Raw genomic sequence first — 18,673 nt, 5'->3', positions numbered from 1 at the left:
CGCGTGGGGGGGCCCCGCGCCCGGCCAGGTGCGCGGCCGAGGCCACCTTCCCGCGGGGGGGGCGGGGGGAGGCACCCGCCCCCCTCCCGCTCTTCGCTCTTTTTTCCCTCTCCCTGCCAAGTTCTGCGCTCCCTCGGCCCCTTCCATCCCAAGGAGCCTCCCGATTGGGCGCTCGGCCGGGCCCACGTCACGCTCACTGTGACGTGTAGTCTTCCTGTTTCCTTCAGCTGTGTCTTAAAGTAAATCTTGTGGCGGTGCGGAGCGCTCGCTCTGCTCCGCGCGCCGCTGCCCCGCGCCGCTGCCCCGCGCGCCGCTGCGCGCCCGGCCCGCTCCCGCGCCGGCACGCACATACCGCTCCCGCGCTGCCCGGCGCGCTCGCTCGCTCGCCCGCCCGCCCGCTCGCTCGCCCGCCCGCTCGCTCGCTCGCTCGCTCTCACCCGCGCTCGCCCTCCCTTTGCCCAATTATAATATTCATCAGCGCCGAGCTCGCGGGCTGCGTGCGTGCGCGCGCGCGCGCGGGTGTGTGGTGTGGTGTGGTGTGGTGTGTGTGTGCGCGTGTGGTGTGTGTGCATGTGCGTGCGTGTGTTTCCCTTTCTCTCTTTCCACCGGCAAAAAAAAAAGAGGCTCAGTTTCATCGCCTTTGCACGGAGTAAGTATTCTCTCCCTCTCCTCACCTCCTTCCTCCTTTTTTTTTCCTTCCCTTCTCTTTCTTTCTTTCTTTTTATTTTTTTTCTTTATTAATTCGCAGTTGCTTGGGCTGTTTTAAAAAATCTAGGGGGAAAAATATTAATTCCCCAGCAAAATACTGATCACCGTTATCAAATCTGTGCTTCTTTTTCCAGGGGGCAAAATTGCAATGACTTTATTAGCTGAGTAGTATTAAATCCCCAATACCTAAAGCAGTACCGATTTGTAAGCCCGAAGCCTGAATGGACTCCTCACCCTAGGCTGCCCGGTGCTGAAGAGTAAGTGACCTGCTCGTTGTTAGGTGATCCTCCTCCCCCTCCTCTCCTCTCGCTCTGCCACCTTTTGTGGACTCCTGCTCTTTATTTTATTCCGTGGGTTGGAGGGCAGTTTTGTGGGGACGGAAAAGGCACCGAGTATTTTACTTCTTTTTGTTGTTCCGAGCTTCCTCCTTCCCCCCTCTCCCTTAAGTTCCCCGTCCCCTGCTTTAAACTCCTGATCTGGTCCTCTGAGCCTCCTCTTTGTCTTGTTTATTATAGCTGCCTTTCTTTTTGTCTCTTCCAATTTGCTTGTCATTTGCATGTCGCTACTTCTCCTTTTTAACCCAAACAGGGAAGGGCAGGGACTTTTTCTTAATTCTTATTCTTCTTATTGTTCCGATTACTTTTTCGTTCCCAAGGGTGGGACGAGCTGCGAATTGTGGAAATGTATAGAAAATGGGATTGGAGCGGTAGGTAGCGAGCACATGAGATCAAATGCAAGTTGCGGGATAAGAGCCTTGGTCGGGGATTATCGGTACTTTTTTTGTTTGGTTGTTGTTTGTTTTTTCTTAAAGGGGGATTTAATTTCTTTCTTTTTTTTTCTCTCTCTCCTTGATGGAGATCTTTCTTGGGTTTATTTTTGCCCCCTCCGTTGATGTGCTGCGTGGCCCCCAGCACTTTGCCGTGTGTTTAAAGGGAGTTAAAGTGCAGGAAGGGATGGTGCTGGGGGGTGGGTGCTGCGCGGAGGGGGGCGCGTTTGGGGCGCGCTGCGGCGGGGTCCCGCGCGGGGCGGGGGCGGCCGGCCGCGGGCACGGCCAGCGCGGCGGGCCCGGCGCTCCGCGGGGGCGGAGCGGGGGCGCCGGCGCGGCGCGGCGGCGGCGGCGGTGGCGGGGGAAAGTTGCCGGTGTCGCTGGCGGGGCAGCGCCGTCGGGGCGGCGGCAGGTGCGCGCGGAGCGGGCAGGTGCGCGCCGGGGCGCCCCGGGGGCGCGCAGGGCCCGGCCGCGCCCGCGCCCGGGGCTGGCGGCGAGTCCCGCCGCCGCCGCGTCCCCCGGCCGCGCCGACACTTGTCCTGTCGCCGGAGGGACCCTGGCTGCCAGGGCTAGCCTTAAAAAAGAGAAGTAAGTCAATAAACAGCTCTGGCCGGTCCCTGCGCCCGAAAAGCGCGGAAGACGCAGCTGAGATGGGGTTGAGCTCTCTGAGGGCTGAATGTCATGTACACGCTCTCCATCCCCGGAAATAATAGATATGGAGGATATTAACTTAATATCTTTGACAAAGTAGGGGATGTCAATCATGTCTGGCAGGGGAAACGGCCGCGGACTAGAGGTGCCCTTGAATGCTGGGCAAAAGTTACCAAGCGAGGATTTTTACACCCTCTAGTTTCCCACAGATCCCAAGTGCTTGCGGCAAACACTGTGGCGTTTCTGGCTGTGCAGTGAGTGTCACCCCGAAACCCACATCCAGGCTGCATCCAGGAGTGTGGGCATGGGGCACGTGGAAGTGCGTCCACGTATACATGTGCATTACTCAATGGCAGAAAGGTCCGATGTTGTCTGGTGCAGGTTACAGAAACACAGCCGTGTCACTGCGAGGTGTAAAAGCTTAGATTATTTGTCACTTCCATCATCTGTAGAGGTTTGGCAGTGTGCAGAGTGAGTTATACCGAGGCAGTTTTCTTACCCATAGATTTGCATGTGGCACATAGCCTTTATGTCTTATTCTAGCAGTTTTTCTGCAAGTTGCCATCAATCATGTAAAGTTTACGGCCACCGCAGCCCATTTTGCTTGTATTTTATCTGCTTTTTGTCCGAAGCTTACCTTTAACAGCTATATCGCATACTGTGAAATGTTTATTAATACTCAAACGTAGATAGAGGACCAACATTTCATGGGCTGAACTGTGATAAAAAGTACAGTGTATATACTTTTTGCTAACGGCTCCATATTAAATTGTTCTGTAAACTATCTAACATTCACTGAATGTTACTGTCTGTATATATAGCTAACTTCTCTACCAGTGAAAATCTGAGGCCTCTCACTGTATATGACTTATCTTTTTTTATGTTCAGTTGATAAATTTAGATAGTCATAGGAATGGACACATTTTGAAATTGGAATTTAATTTGTGTACAGGGCAGAATTGAAAATGCTACAATTTATGGTCTTTAAATAATGATTTATTCTGTCTCAAAGTGCTGGCTAACTGCACTTAACCAATTCAAGAATTCTAATTTAACTGTGTTGTGTAGTATGGAAAAAATATCTTGGAAAACTTGGGCTGAGTTCGTAGTAGGAATCTTGTTAGTGTTTCAGTATTGTCTCTGCACAGAGTCCATGTGAGTTCTTATTTTCTTCCTGGTCAATGAAATAACAAGAACCAAACTGGCTTGTAAGGAGGAAAAATGTGAATTTTATACTTAGCATAGCTTGACTTCTTTTTTTCATTCGGAGAAGCTGTTTCCTCAAATGGTACAGCCCACAGATACACGATGAGGGGTTGTGCATCTCCCCAAAATAAAGGCCTGTACTAATGAGATGCTGAGCAACTCTTGTTAGTGAGCTCTGTCAATTCTCCCTGAAGTCGATGGGAATTGAGGATGTTTGGCGTTCACAGGCTTTGCTGAATACCTTGTTGGATTGGGCCCTATATCATCAGGTATTTAAAAAAAAAAAAAAAAAGTAAGTGGCTTTTCTGTTTTAGACTAAAGACCAGGTAATGTAATTTTGAGCTAAATTAGGTTATAATGCTTGCTTCTTCTTGTGGAGCAATACTAATAAAGTAGCTGTTAATGCATAAATAGTTGCTTATTATTTCTGCCTTGTTTCAAATTCTTTTATTGCATGCCTCAGCTAAAGGAATTAGATAACTCTTTCTCCCAAGAAAACTTGTGTCAAAACCATCCAAAAAGGTAGTAGTTTTTCATTAGTCTGATGAAGTGATTTTAGCACTGAACAGCTCTATGGTATATGTGTCATCTGTTCTTCAGATTTTAACTCTGGTTTTGTGTGTGCAATGCTGTTGACCGAAATAATTTTCGTCTTGTGCTCGCTGGCTGATGCTGGCAAAGCCATGCCCAGCGTAGCGCTTTAGAATGAAAGATCTAAATATTTCTATTAGCAGAACCGTGTTAAATTTCTTGTGTAGTATTGGCATGGGGGGCTGAGAACAAGCAGTCAGACGCTTGACCAAAGAAAGTAGTTGGCTCATGAAAAGACAGGAACAATTTCAGCTCTATAAACCAGTATCTCCTCGAGTTCATCAATGGATATGCTTCAAGTTTAGCACTTTGCTACTATGTATTCAATGGTTTTTCCTATCAGTTGGGCACCAAGGGCTTTAGGTTAGTCTATGTTCTTCCAGACTTGCTAAGCAGGATGAGTTTAAATTTAAAGCTCCTTTCTGTCTCATAGATGTATGAATTAATCTAAGAGAAAACGGTCAGGATCTATGTAGATCAGGATGAGTTTACAAAATTGGTTACAGAAACTGATTGCTTTGTAATGAGCGCAGTTAAATGCCTGACACCGTATGCCATTCTAGCTGAAGGTTTGGGAACAGGAACTCTTAGATACCTAGAAATTCAACTGTTTCCAGCTAATATATTGATGTATATCTAATGCATAGAAAATAAACCCATGTGTGTAGATGCTGCACTATTTAGAAGTTACTCATAGTTACATTTAATCAAATTGCCTTAAAAGTTTTGGAAGTAAGAAGTTATTCACAGTTACATTTAATCAAATCTCCTTAAACAAAAGTTTTGAAAGTAAATTTGTAAATGAAATTCTGCAAACTGTGTTTTTGGGTGGACTTAGAAAGTACTGAGGCCCTCACTGTGTTTTTGAAGTACACAGGAATGGAAAATGTTCAGTTTCTTTTAAGAGAAAGCCACATCTTGCAAACTGAGGCCCTAAATGTAGAGGGTAAATTTAACATAAACTATGCTTGGCAGGTAAGGAGTATCAGAAGTGACATGTAAAGCAAATCTAACCTTCACAAATTTAAAGCTCTGTAACTCAGAAATGCCACTCTTAAAGATTTCTACGTAGATATTAACAATCTAATCTACCCTTCTAAATATGTATTTCTGGATGGGTGTACAGAAACAAGATGTGTGAAATGTAGTTTTGAGACAATATGCAGCCAAAGTACTGGTATTATGTAAAGGACATGAACTTCCTAATTTTTTCCAAGAGTTCCCTATTTATCCACTTCCAGTTTAATCAGTATCAAGGTCTGCCTGTCACGTCTGGGATTTTGCATGCTGCTGTACGTGGCATTCTCCTTTCCTTGAGATACGAGTTGGTTTTGGTCTCTCCTAAAGCAAAATGTTACCTGGCCACTCGATACTCGTTCTGCTTTGTCGGACTAAAGTAGAACTGTTTCCCATATTTAAGCTGAAACGAACGGTGGCCTTAAAGCGGGCAGCCCGCGAGCTCAGGATTGCGCCAGGGCCAGTGGGAGATGTTGCGTAGCGCCCGGGTTAGGGCTGTGGTAACTGCGGTGCGCTCAGCGTGGGCGAGGGAAGGGCATCGCTCGGGAGCACCTCCTGCCGCCGGCCTCGGCGGTGGCAGGAGCTGGGGAGCAGCTGTCGGTGCGGGTTACGGGAGAGGGAAGTGGGCGCCGGGAGGAAGGATGCGTGGCAATGACCTCCCAGCCCGGCACAGGACAGCCGGTTTCCTGAGCTGCTGCCTCAAGGGTACGGCCAGCCCTCCCCGCGCATGTCCTTGGGCCAGGGAGACGGAAACGCTGTGCAGGCACCTAAAATTTGCTGGGAAATGTGCAAAACTTGAAACCTGACGTGAGGTTTTTGGTGTGAGTCTGGGCATGTACCGCTGGATCTTAATCAAGCGTAGTTTAACTACAGAAAAGGAAGGAAAAACATGAAGTTTTTTTTTTTTTTTTCCTATTGGCAACTATTATCTTTAAGCAAAATGCCTTTAGAATATCTTACATGCAGTAAGCAAGAGCTCTTACAATTATCTTGCAATTAGTTTATATCGCTTTCAAATGAACACCACTAGACTGGAAGGTCAACCTTGACCCTGGTTTGCACCGAGCCAAGATTGCCTGCTTAAAACCTCCCGTGACTGTGGCGGTGTGTCGCCCCTTTCCCCCTCACCAAGAACTTGGCCTTTTACTTATGGAAAGACCCCTTCTGAAAATCCAACTCTTCAGATTTTTTTTTTTTAAAAGAAGTCCTAATTGTTAGAGCCAGCTCCTGGTCCCCCAGAAACTCCTTTTGCATTAACTCGAAGTAGGAGACCGTCTTTTACACCACGTACTTTGCAGCAGGGCCTGATTCTGCCGCTGGTCCCTAGCAGGGTTTTGCTGTTTGAGCGGTGCCCTGGATGCCAGGGGAATTGCTTGCAGAGGGTGATGCTACCTAGTGTGCAGGTGATGGAATTGGGCCCCTGCAATGTAACTCCTTGTTATTTTGTTATTAGCATTAGGTCTCCAAACTTCACTTGCTTAATGTGCTTCTTGATAAGGAGTGATTTCTGCAGGCAGTGTCCTGATAACAACGTAAGGCTCTGGATTTCCCATCTGAATTCATGACTTTTTTTTATTTTTATCATTCTTTGCTTTCCTGTATGCAAGGAGCCAGTAATGTAAACAAACATCATGTCCCTTGCCTAACTGTCTCTGACACCAAATCTCTGAAAATTCTTCTAGTACATCCAGGATCTGTGGGCAAAGGCTGCAGAATAAACATAAGGTTTTTAAGTATTAAAAGCTTTTTTTTTTTTTTCCCTCCTGGTTGCAAACTAAGCATTGACTACTGTCTTGATTTTACAGATTATTTCATGCTGAAATTATGCCTATTTGCATGGATAGTCATTCTTTAAAACTAGCCACAGATGCAGTCCTAGGGAGCACGTAGATGTTTTTACAGGTGAACCGAAAGAGATGGGAGCAATTCCAAAAAGTCTGCATGCTGCCTTTGGCAATATACCCTGTTATTGTGAAGACTGTGCTCTGCTAAGCAAATGTAAAGTTTAATATTAGATAAGCGTCGCATGAAAAATGTTTTAATTTTACTCAGTGTTAAATTTTAAGAAACAGGAAAGAATGTCTAATGCTCTGTGTGCGATGTGAGTTTAGCATCACTAGTTAATAAGTCACAAATTATGTCAAGAGCCTTTTACAAAATGCAAGGAAGTGTGTTATCTTTTTATGCTGTGTTCCTGGGAAACAATGAGAGTTCATATAAAGAGAAGGTATCTTCCTTTCTCACGCAGCTGATTGATGTTCTTTCTTTCATCTTTCCATATTTTTTCTCGTCTTTCTGCATGTCACAGGAAATAAGATACTGTGTATTCAAAATATTACATGTAAGAAAGGCTTCACTGGGCATTTGAGATACTGTTTTTGGAGATTTTTCTAAAACAGAGAGATGTGACACTGAACATGCCTCGTTTCTGCTATGCAAAAAATTTAATGTCATATATTTTAGTGTATGAAATACAAAATTTTCCTGCTTCAGCACTGAGATTTACTCAGAGGATATAAGTTAAGAGAAGGGAAGGAATGCATGGGGAATTTAAAACACTGTTGTGGCTAGTCACTGCTACGTGCGAGGCTACGTTAACTAGCTATGTTTTGGCCTTTATTTGATCACATCTATGTAAATATTATAATCCTGACCATAAAATATTTTAATGCATTTTTGCTTTACTGAATAAATGTTTTCCTAATGATTTAAGAGAGGTTTTCTTCCCAATTTAAGTCTAAATGCGCGTATGTTTTCTTCACCTTTCACGTATCCTGTCCTACCTAAAATTAAGTGAAAGTTGTTGTTTTGACCTTCGAATAATTACTTACCATTTTTATCTCTCTTTAAAAAACAAACCCACAATTACAGTTTTTTACATTGCAATTGAATTTTTTTAATCCAAATTTTATACAGTTTCTTGTTTTAACAATAAATCTTAAATAAGGAGTACTTTCATCTTCTTTTGTAACATGTATCTCAATGCCCTAAATTTAATCAATTGGTTGTCAGAGGCTGTGTTCTTCTAATCTACTCTTTCTTCTGAAGATAAACAGTATCATTTTAGGCATTTGTGCAAGAGAATCATATTACTGGTGCTTAAGCAGTTTTTGCTTTTTTAAATCTTAATCCATCTTAAACCAGTGGAGCAGAAATATTTAAAAATGTTTCATTTCAAGCAGAGTGCATAATAAATTGCAATAATTGTAATGTGCCATAAATCCCAGAGCCTATGCATTTTGCATTTTATTCAGGATTGAGGTCAGGAAATTTGGAGAAATTTAAAGAAAATGATTCATCAGTCCTTTTGTTCTGTTGGCCAGGGTCCCAGGATTCTTGAGCTGAGCCCAGCTGACAAGCTTTTGAAGATGGCACAATAACAGTCCAGTGATGCCTGACCATGACAGCACAGCCCTCTTAAGCAGGCAAACCAAGAGAAGAAGAGTTGACATTGGAGTGAAAAGGACGGTAGGGACAGCATCTGCATTTTTTGCAAAGGCAAGAGCAACGTTTTTTAGTGCCATGAATCCCCAAGGTTCAGAGCAGGATGTCGAGTATTCAGTGGTGCAGCATGCAGATGGAGAAAAGTCAAATGTACTCCGCAAGCTGCTGAAGAGGGCGAACTCGTATGAAGATGCCATGATGCCTTTTCCAGGAGCAACCATAATTTCCCAGCTGTTGAAAAATAACATGAACAAAAATGGTGGCACAGAGCCCAGTTTCCAAGCCAGCGGTCTCTCTAGTACAGGCTCAGAAGTACATCAGGAGGATGTATGCAGCAACTCTTCAAGAGACAGCCCCCAAGAGTGTCTTTCCCCTTTTGGCAGGCCTACTATGAGCCAGTTTGATGTGGATCGGTTATGTGACGAGCACCTGAGAGCTAAACGCGCCCGGGTTGAGAATATAATTCGGGGTATGAGCCATTCCCCAAGCGTGGCGTTAAGGGGCAATGAAAATGAAAGAGAAATAGCTCCGCAGTCTGTGAGTCCCCGAGAAAGTTACAGAGAAAACAAACGCAAGCAAAAGCTGCCACAGCAGCAGCAGCAGAGTTTCCAGCAGCTGGTTTCGGCGAGGAAAGAACAGAAGCGCGAGGAGCGCAGACAGCTGAAGCAGCAGCTGGAAGACATGCAGAAACAGCTGCGCCAGCTGCAGGAGAAGTTCTACCAAATCTATGACAGCACTGACTCTGAAAATGATGAAGATGGTAACCTGTCTGAAGACAGCATGCGCTCCGAAACCATGGATGTGAGGGCAGGCGACTCCGTTGGCCGGTCAGACAACGAGATGTGCGAGCTGGACCCAGGGCAATTCATCGATCGTGCCCGTGCCCTCATCAGGGAGCAAGAAGTCGCAGAGAATAAGCCTAAAAGAGAAGGTCCCAAGGAAAAGGAGCAAGGGCCAAATTCTTTCCATCCCGAAGGCAAACATTTGGCTGAGACGCTGAAACAGGAACTGAATACGGCCATGTCACAGGTTGTGGACACAGTGGTTAAAGTTTTCTCATCTAAGCCCTCCCGCCAACTTCCTCAGGTCTTCCCACCTCTCCAGATCCCGCAAGCCAGATTCGCAGTGAACGGGGAGAACCACAACTTCCACACAGCCAACCAGCGCCTGCAGTGCTTCGGGGACGTCATCATCCCCAACCCCCTCGACACCTTCGGCAGCGTGCAGATGCCCGGCGCCACCGACCAAACCGAGGCGCTGCCCCTCGTTGTCCGCAAAAACTCGTCCGACCAATCTGCCTCTGCCCCGCCGCCTGGGGGCCACCACGCCTCCCTCCACCAGTCCCCGCTGTCGGCCACGGCGGGCTTCTCCACCTCCTCCTTCCGCCACCCCTTCCCGCTCCCCCTCATGGCGTACCCCTTCCAGAGCCCGCTGGGTGCCCCATCGGCCTCCTTCCCAGGCAAAGAGCGCGCCTCCCCCGAATCCCTAGACTTGACTCGGGAGACCACGAGTCTGAGGACCAAGATGTCGTCGCACCACATGAATCACCACCCTTGCTCACCAGCACACCCGCCCAGTGCCGCCGAAGGGCTCTCTTTGTCGCTCATAAAGTCCGAGTGCGGCGACCTTCAAGACATGTCTGAAATCTCACCTTACTCGGGAAGTGCAATATCCTTTTCTAAAGAAAAACGATAATTGGCTGCAGTGCTGGGGCCAAATCGTGGGGGCTCGCGTTCCACTTTCTCTTAGCGGTGCGCGTAGTGGCCGGGAAGAGAGGACTTCATGCCGTCCCCACGTGCTGGTGCTTGCCCAAGCGCGCGGTGCTAGCACAGCATTCGGAGCGGGAGTAGGCAGGGAGCTCTGCAAGGCTAGTGGCTACATCAAATATCGGGTATTAATTAGCAGTGCTGCTTCAGCTACAGTATTCTGCTGCGTGCCCCATTTCACCTGCTTGACCTCTTTGCAAAGAGAGTTTTTAAGGTGATCGCCCTCCCTCCCGCCCAGACAAATAAAACCCCAATCAAATAAAAAAGACCCCCCCCCCCAACCTTTTAGACCATCGGGTGGGAGAAGGAGCCCGGCCCGGGGCCCAGGTGTGGCACCGTTTCCTGGTCCCGCCGGCCCGGGGTGCCCCACCGCCGGCCGCGCTCTGCCGCCACGGGAGCCTCTCCCTCGCCGCCCCCTCCCCGCCGAGCCCCACCGGGGCGCGACCCGCTTTGCAGCCCGTCGCCGCCGCCGCAGCTCGCGCAGAACAAATGTTTGGTTGTTTGGAAGCCTTCAGTCCTTGAGTGAGTAAACAAAATAAAGCACAAAAGATACAGGTACTGATATATTCAAGCTGCATCAAGTTCTTTCCCCCCACCCAGAGGTCTGTTCCTCAGCCCTTGTGCAGCTGCCTGCTATGCATGATTAACCTCTGTTCAGCCATACACAGAAATCTTTTGTCCTAACATACACAAAGCAAATTATTTTGGAAAGCTAGAGAGAACAATTAAATATAAAAGTTCAGCTGTATTAAATTTACAGAATGCTTCCCCCTCTATAAAAAATATATATATATAACAAAATCCCTCTTTTTAGCTCAATATCAGGCTTTTGTTAGGGGAAAAAATACATCTCTGCTTTTATTTAGGCATATCTAGATATATTCAGTATTTTTTTTTCCTGGAAACTAGTACTAATTTTTTTTTTTCGTTTTTAGCAGTAACACCTCCCACTCCTTGCATCTTCTCCCCTAATGTGTTTTTTTGGTCAAAAGATTTTTCTTCCAAGTGCAGTTGTATTAAATGTGAACAAAATACCCAATGCTAAAATTGAGGATTCTGAACGAAGGGTAGGTTGACATCTTATGCCTCCTCTAAGACCCCTCCATAAAGCAACAGCAGAAGCATAGCGTTTTAGATGTAGCTAATTTCATTTCCAAGTTGATGAAAGTAATTTAACTGAATAACTGTACCTCTCCCTGAGTAGTAATGAGGAAATTGTCCCCTTTCCAGGGGTATCGCTTGGAGGCAGATGCACAAGGCTGTGCCCCATTGCTGGGTATCTCCTTGGCAATTAATAACTTTGGTTGTTTTAGATTAATTAAAGCAGGTTTTATATAGCAGCGCTGAGTGGGTCAGGCGCCGCAGCAGAGGGATGGCAGGGCTCCAGGCCCGGCATGGCAGGCGCACGCTCCCGGGAGCCCCCCGTCGGGGGGGACGTGCCCCCCGGGGACAGCTGGAGCGGACGTGGGCACTGGGCGTCGTTGATACAGCCGTGGTCACCTTTTGAACCAGAAACAACTGCGGTGCCACGGTTTTGGGCAGGCCCATGTGGATGTTGCTGTGTTGCAGCCTGGTTTGTGTAGAGGGAAGGGTTCCCGTTTGGAAGCTGCTTCCGCAGTTGCTCGCCTCCTCGAGAGCCGAGGAGTAGGGGAGGTGGCGTTTGAAGGACCTCTTTCCCAGCAGAGCTCAGACGTGGCCCCGACAGGGGGAGGGAAATCTTGGCTTGCCATAGCCTTGCAGGCTGTGCCCTATGGCAAAAAAGGGGCGGCAGTCCAAAGCCAGTGTCGTTCGCTGCTGTTGGTGGCTGCTTCTGGAGGTTGGAAACAAAGGTCTTCCTTGCGTATCGAAATGCAAACGGTGATGCTCCCGAAGCAGTCTTGAGGTCAGCAGGAGGGACAGCTGAGGGCAAGACTCAGGCCAGAGTAATTATGTCATTTCTAACAAACAGTACGGTGGTATATTAATTGTTTTGGTATAAAAGTAATTTCCCCTTCCTGGGAGAGGAGTGATAAGAGCTGAAAAATTACAAGTGTACAAACTAGGAGTATTTCTGTAACGGCAGCTGATCCTCTCCATCCTTCAAAGGTCTCTTCTTCTCCCCCTCTCCATTGCTCTGCCTCACCGTGGTCATCGAGGGAGCTTGTTGGGGCTGCTGACACAGGGGTGCGAGTGTCCCTGCAGCCGGGGCCGCTCCAAGTGTAGCCGGGGGGGAAAACAGAGCGTTAGTGTGATATGTACTGTCCATTTTCCTCCTTCCCTACGCAACACTTCTTCCCCTGCGGTTGTGAAAGCACACCGACTTTCCCACTTGGACACTAGTAATTGCAGGCTGCAGTTGGGTCTGGTTTTAGATACGAAGCTGCTAGGGAGAACAGATTTCTTAAATAGCATCCGTACACGGCGTGTGCCCTGGTATACAGTGCAGCTGTGGGGACGGCTTTTCCTGGTAGCTGCTCATTTGCCCAGGTAGCTGCAGTTTCCAGGGAGAGGTGCAGCACGGAGGCTGGTTTGTTTGTGGTAGAGTCTGTTGCAGCCCTTTTATGTTATGTGGTTGAATGTGCATATATAAGAAATATATTTCTTGAGAGGCAGCTTTTTCTTCACTGCAGAAAGCAACATCTGTTTTCCTGGACAATACAGCCGGGATGAGAGCATAAGACTAGCAGATACAGCCAAGTTCAGGTTTTAGTAGTAGGCTAAAATACCGAACCAGCTTGTCTTCTTTTCTTTTTCTTTTTCTTTTTTTTAAACCAACACATGTAAAATGCATCTGATCATTCTCGTATTCGCTGAGTTGCAGAAGGAAATGGTTAATGTTTGCGTATGCTTCTAAACAAGATAAGAGGCACCTGCAGCATGAGTTCGCGTCTTGGTCGTGAATGCAGTCTATATCTTTGCAAACTAATCTGTTTAATCAAATTATAAGTTTTATTCAAATTCCAAAAGAAACAGACAGCCAATTGTTTTTCTGCATGGTCTTCCTTTGTCATGCCTCCTCTTTGCATCTCAAGAAAAATAGCCTTGTTCAGCCCCAAAACATTTGCATAGATCAAAATTGAAGCACAACAGTAGTTTGTGTGCTGGTAAGACATCTGTAAAGGTGAAGAAGTTTAGTGTTTTCTCCATGGCAGGAGGGCTTTAGAACATTAGTGAAACTTTCTACAATTTATTTATTTTTAAGCGGAGTTTCAATCCAACTGGAATGAGTTTCATACTCCCAATATGTGAAAGCTATAATTAGTGAATTACAACATTTTGAAATGAGGAGTTATTACATCTGACTAGAATTAAACTAATTAAAGTTAAAAAAAAAAAAAAAAGGAAAGCAATTGTACAGCAAGCTGGATAACTCTGTGCTGTTGATAAAACCTGTGGGATGCACGAATACTTTCCAGCCAGCCCATTCTTTGTAGGCTTTTGAAGATGCTCTGAAATATGGCAGTTTGGAGCTTTGCCGATTAAAAGCACCTAGTGTGTAACTTCAGGAGAAGCTTGGCTTCGCAAGTGCTGATTTTTTGCCTGATATAGCCTTCTCTTAGGTCTTTTTCTTCTGCTTGATGCACATATAGGCTAGAAAAGCCTATTAGGGTATTTGTGGAAGCTCGGGATGAGAGTAACAGAAGTGAAAGATCATCTCCACTGAAAAATATTTTTGGAAAAGAGGAGAGTTACCTGGTAGGATTAAAGTGCAAGTGAGTCAAATCATGTGCAATGGTACCTCTGTAGCTCTCCAGTTAAACCACACGAGAGTGAACATAGGTTTCATTCCCAGTCTTTCACTTCCCATTTCTTACATTTTGCCTTTTTGCTGCTGCTGTCTTAGGTGAGGCTACGTTGTACTTTGTAAACGCACAACACGGAGACGCTCAGACTGTTTGAACACTGCGTTAGGTTCAGCTGCTGTACACTGTTTCTCTGATCTTTTATGTTCTGAGCAGATGTCTTTCATTAATTTATGGATTTATCATCTTTTCTTTCTCTCCTTTTTTTTCCCCCTTTCCTTTCCTTTCCTTTTTTTTTTTTTTTTTACACCTGGCAGCTGGCTCAAGTTTCAGCAGTTATTGTCTATTTTGCATTACCCATAGAATTGAATGTCATCTGTCTTCACAAAGCTATAGCTAAGAGAATTGAGGCAAGCCACATGAGCTGCTGGGACAGAGCTTGTTTGCGTTCCATTCGGCACCCCTCCTCCCTTTACCTCCTTAATATTTATTTGTGCTCGTTTTCTTTCCTGGCCTTGAATGGGGCTTAGCTCGTGTTCAGTACAGCTGTATGTTTACTGAATCTATTTCATCATGAGTCATTGTGCGTGTGTAAGTATCCTGGAAACAGCTAGTGCTTTCTTGGAAGAACAGTTGCTTTTCAGCCCAAGCACTTAAAAAGGAAATTAAGCAATTGGTCAGTTCAGTTTTTTTCTGAAATAGCAATGGGTTAGCTAATTCTTAGCTCTTAGGTCTATCATTAACTATTTTTTGATAGTTTATTACAGATCATATCTTTTATCACAGTAAAGCGTTAACCTTAGGATCAAGATACAAAGATTTGTTGCATTATTGATATTGCTTTAAGACTACCAACTGCTTAAGAACAAGTATAATTTTAATAAAAAATGGATTTCTTGGAATTTGAGTCTTAGAACATCTTTTAATACATATTTCATTCAATATCAATATCCTCTGGCATTATGGCAGAAAATATTTAAAAATCCTAAATGCAAATTAAATCAGGAAAAAGGAATCAAAATACTTAGACAATTGTCTAATATGCTTAAATCCAACAAATATGAGCACTTTTTTGGAAAGTTTAAGTACATCTTTTAGCTTCCATTGAAAGATGCTATATGCTAAACATGATATTAACGTGTTGTCAGCATCAGAGGAATTGCAAATTAAGGAGACTTAGGTTTTTTTGGTTTTTTTACTTTTACTTATTGAAGTTCACCTCCAACCGCCCACTTCCCTTCAACAATCTCATAGCAAAAAGGATTTCTGGTGTAGAACTTTTGGTTTGTCTAAAACTCTTATCACTAAGCAATAGGTGACAGCTTGCTACTATTATTTCACTTACGTATTTTGACAGATGGCACTGCAGAGTGTAATGCTCTTTTAGACTTCTCTATCAGTCTAATGGAGGTAACTGGAGGTTCTTTCAACTCTTCTCTTGGCACAAGAAGTATGTCAGTCATAAATTATCTTCTTTGTAATCATTAAGCATCTAAAACAAAATGCAAGTTCAGCTGAGCCGTTTTCCATGTACTTCCAGAAAATAAGAGGTTTTTCAGCTAATATTATCAATGGCTTTTTTTAAATGCCACATTTTTCAATTTAAAAATGAATCTTCTTATTTTGCAACTGAATAAATGAGGAGGTTTCAGTAGCTTTCACTAATTAGAGCAAAGGGTATTCTCTTGAAAGAGCTAGCTAATAATCAGTAGCCCGCTGGTATAAATTTGTCTGAATTTCCCATATCGAGACCCAGAATGGGATGTTCTGTGCTGATGTGTTCCCGGCCGTAAGGTGGAGGCACCTTGGCTGCAGTGTATCTGTGAACTTGTTTGACCTTCCCCCCGCCATAAGGTGTGAAATGGGTGAATTTTTCAACAATTGTGTTTAGGAGAAACAGTCCTTAGAGAAGCTTCTGGGAAGAACCCTTAATTGACCTTGGGGGGGGGGGGGGCACGTTGATTTTCTCCACGTGCATCTTCATTTCTGATAAATTATAAAGCCATTAATTTGCTGAGGAAATGGCAGGGCCAGCCTGCGGCACAGATGTGACCAGAGCTGTCCTAGCACACAGTACACAAAAGAGAGCCAAGAAGCTGGGAGAAAATCAGAAAGCCTAGATTGTTATGGTTAGCTTCACATTCCCTTGGGAACTGTTTTAGTTGCTTCTGTTTACAGATCTAAAAGGTAATGATGTTTCCAGGATAAATAGGCTGCCTTACAGGGTAAGTGGCCATTTATTGATCCGCTAGCCCACATTTATTGATTGGTTAGCCCCAAATACAGCCTCGTTCTCCGAGGAGTTAGCTGTGTAAATCAGAACAAGACGAGTTTGTTGTGGGGGGATTGAAGGGCAGAGGGGGCTCTGCCTTTTAGAAATTTTGCTTTCATTTGGAGGGCGGCAATTGAAGCAAAGCAATAACGGGATTAGGGACTAACTCAAGATGTTAAAATTTATTGATGCTAATGAAGCAGGTAAAATGTACTGCCAGTGTGAAGCACTGTTCAAAATGATAAAGCACCTCCGATTGTTTCGTGTGCATTAGCTTTATTTAGTATAAGCTGCACAACACTGGGAGAAAATAAACTTTAGCTGTAATTGCAAAGGAGAGGGAGAAAAAGCTTGTGATAAGTTTTCTGCAGCACATGCTTCGTGCATTTGTTTCTGTAGCAACAAGTGCACGTACATATGGTACACAAGCCCTAAACTTGCAAAATTCCTGAGACCCAGCACCAGAACTTGAACACTGCAAAATACAGTGTTCAAGTTACCTTTCCTCACATACCTCACTAAGCTATTTTACAGAAAATAGCAGTGCAGCAGTTTAAATGTTAATAATTCTCATGTAATCTCAGAGTCTGCAGAATATTTAAGGGGGCACTTTTCCAGCTCTGTATGTTCGGAAACCGCTAGCTTTTTCAAGAAAAGCATTTTCCTTCACTAATTCAATCCTACATGCAGGAAGGCTTGTCACCGAATCACTTGAAAAAGGCCAAGCTCATGTTCTTTTACACCCGGTACCCAAGTTCCAATATGCTGAAAACCTACTTCTCAGACGTAAAGGTAAGAAAATCTCTCTCTCTTTTTTTTTTTTCCTTCTATGTGCTATATTTGAGCATGAGAAAGTATCGTGTTATCGTATTAGGGATTAATAACAATTATTTCTGGGTACACAAAGGTTCCTGCTAACTTTATTCATTTGTTCTTCCTGTTGAAATGTACCCTGCTTTGCCTAGCTGAGGAAAGGGGAGGATGGAGGATTTTAATTTAAAAACAAAAAATCTTTCAAGTTTCAGAGCAAAATAAGAATAATTATTACAGTAAATAAAACAGTTTTCATTTTACATATCCTACTAAAAAATAGATTTCTGTGGTGGTAGAAATGTACTTCCAAGAACATTTTGGAGCAGCTCTCAAGTGCTCCCTTATTGTTTCATTTCGGTTGGTTTCCTCATATTTGTGCTTACATAAGCACAGTGTAGAATCCCTTTCTTTCTGTCAAAAAGAAACAGTACATTGAAATTCTCCATGCAGAAGCTGCTTAAAAACAAAAGTGATGATTGTCTCTTATTTACAACTTAATTTGTTGTTGATGCAGAGTACACTGAGCATAAGGAGGATGAATAAAGTGACAGATTCAGGCCACATTATTCAAATGAGGATATGAAAGCTGTCGACATACAGCTGCATCCTCCCTCATTCTACAGAATATTAGGACCTCCTGATTTTTTTCTAAAAGTAATTGTTCCTTCACATCAACTTGATTTTGTGCTAATCATCTAAGTTTTTTTTTAAAAAAAAACATAGATTGGGTTTTAATGATTATAATGGCGTACATGGTGTCATTATCTAAGTAACTTTATAAACATTACATTAGCTTAAATTAGTTTGTTACACTTTCCCCCCCTCAACAAATTACACAAATCCTTCTTTTAATCACTTTCAAGTTACGTTTTTTTTCAGTCTTGTTGGAAGATAATCCCACAGGTTTGTGAACTTGGCCCAGATTTTGTTGATCAGTTCTCTTTGCTTAGATTGTTGGCAGTTTTTCCCGTTATTTTTCATGCCGTGTTGCATGCACATGTATGTCTGAGTGCATTTCTGCCCTCGGCAGCCATGCCCTTGGAGGTTCCTCTTATTCAATGCCATGCATTGAGCGGGTGGTGACAGCATTTATAGAAAGGAGGGGGGAAGCAATACAGGCACTTCCTAGACTAAATGGCCGGTCAAGAATCATTAAGCACAAAAAAAGCTGTGAATCGCACAGCGGGCCAAGTGAAGGGTTTGCTCTCAGAGTGGTTCCACCTGGAATGGAAAAATTGGAGGGAACGTTTCAAGCAACGCTGCACCGATAAGCCGCTGGAGCCAGATGTAGCGTTGGCAGCGTGCTGCTCGGGAGGGTCCTGTAGTGGTGCTATCATGTGTCCTCTCCAGTAAATGTTAACATAGGCAGTTATACAGAGATGGGTGTTTTTTTCCTGTTATTGCTTCTCTTTTTCTCTTTTAAAGAAAATACGTGCTTGTGTTTGCACGCGGTGACATTGTCCTCTGACAGAGTTACAGTAATATGTAGTATTTTGTTTTTGTGCCACCTTATATTTATATAGCACCGGAAGAGGCCCCAAAGTACTTTACAAACTCCCTATGTAGGCAGGGGTCATTCACCCAAAATGCAATGCAATGCAGCCACCTCCCACGCAAATGCTGCTCAGGGCCAGCAACATCACAGAACCAGGGGTGTAAATATTAGATATGTTCATCTTTTCTTGGGGTTTTCCATACCCCTAAATGCTTCAAAGTG

At 44.5% G+C, this 18,673-nt stretch overlaps 1 protein-coding gene across 2 annotated transcripts in view; it reads left to right on the top strand.

Moving 5' to 3' along the window:
• The first annotated feature begins 613 nt into the window (after positions 1-613).
• The window catches only part of PROX1 (prospero homeobox 1), a 44,335-nt gene continuing 26,275 nt past the window's right edge, over positions 614-18,673 (top strand). The window contains exons 1-3 of one of the 2 annotated variants that reach the window (XM_067294698.1): positions 614-649; positions 8,263-10,053; positions 16,824-16,935. In XM_067294698.1, the coding sequence (XP_067150799.1) occupies positions 8,330-10,053; positions 16,824-16,935 (1,836 nt within the window). In that variant the 5' untranslated portion in view covers positions 614-649; positions 8,263-8,329. Of the gene's footprint in view, positions 650-8,262; positions 10,054-16,823; positions 16,936-18,673 lie in introns of those variants that run through there. The other variant, XR_010883869.1, reaches the window with a different exon arrangement.

This window comes from Apteryx mantelli, chromosome 3 (genome assembly GCF_036417845.1).
Source record: "Apteryx mantelli isolate bAptMan1 chromosome 3, bAptMan1.hap1, whole genome shotgun sequence".
Taxonomy (NCBI): domain Eukaryota; kingdom Metazoa; phylum Chordata; class Aves; order Apterygiformes; family Apterygidae; genus Apteryx; species Apteryx mantelli.
This window is presented reverse-complemented; position numbering and strand designations above follow the sequence as displayed.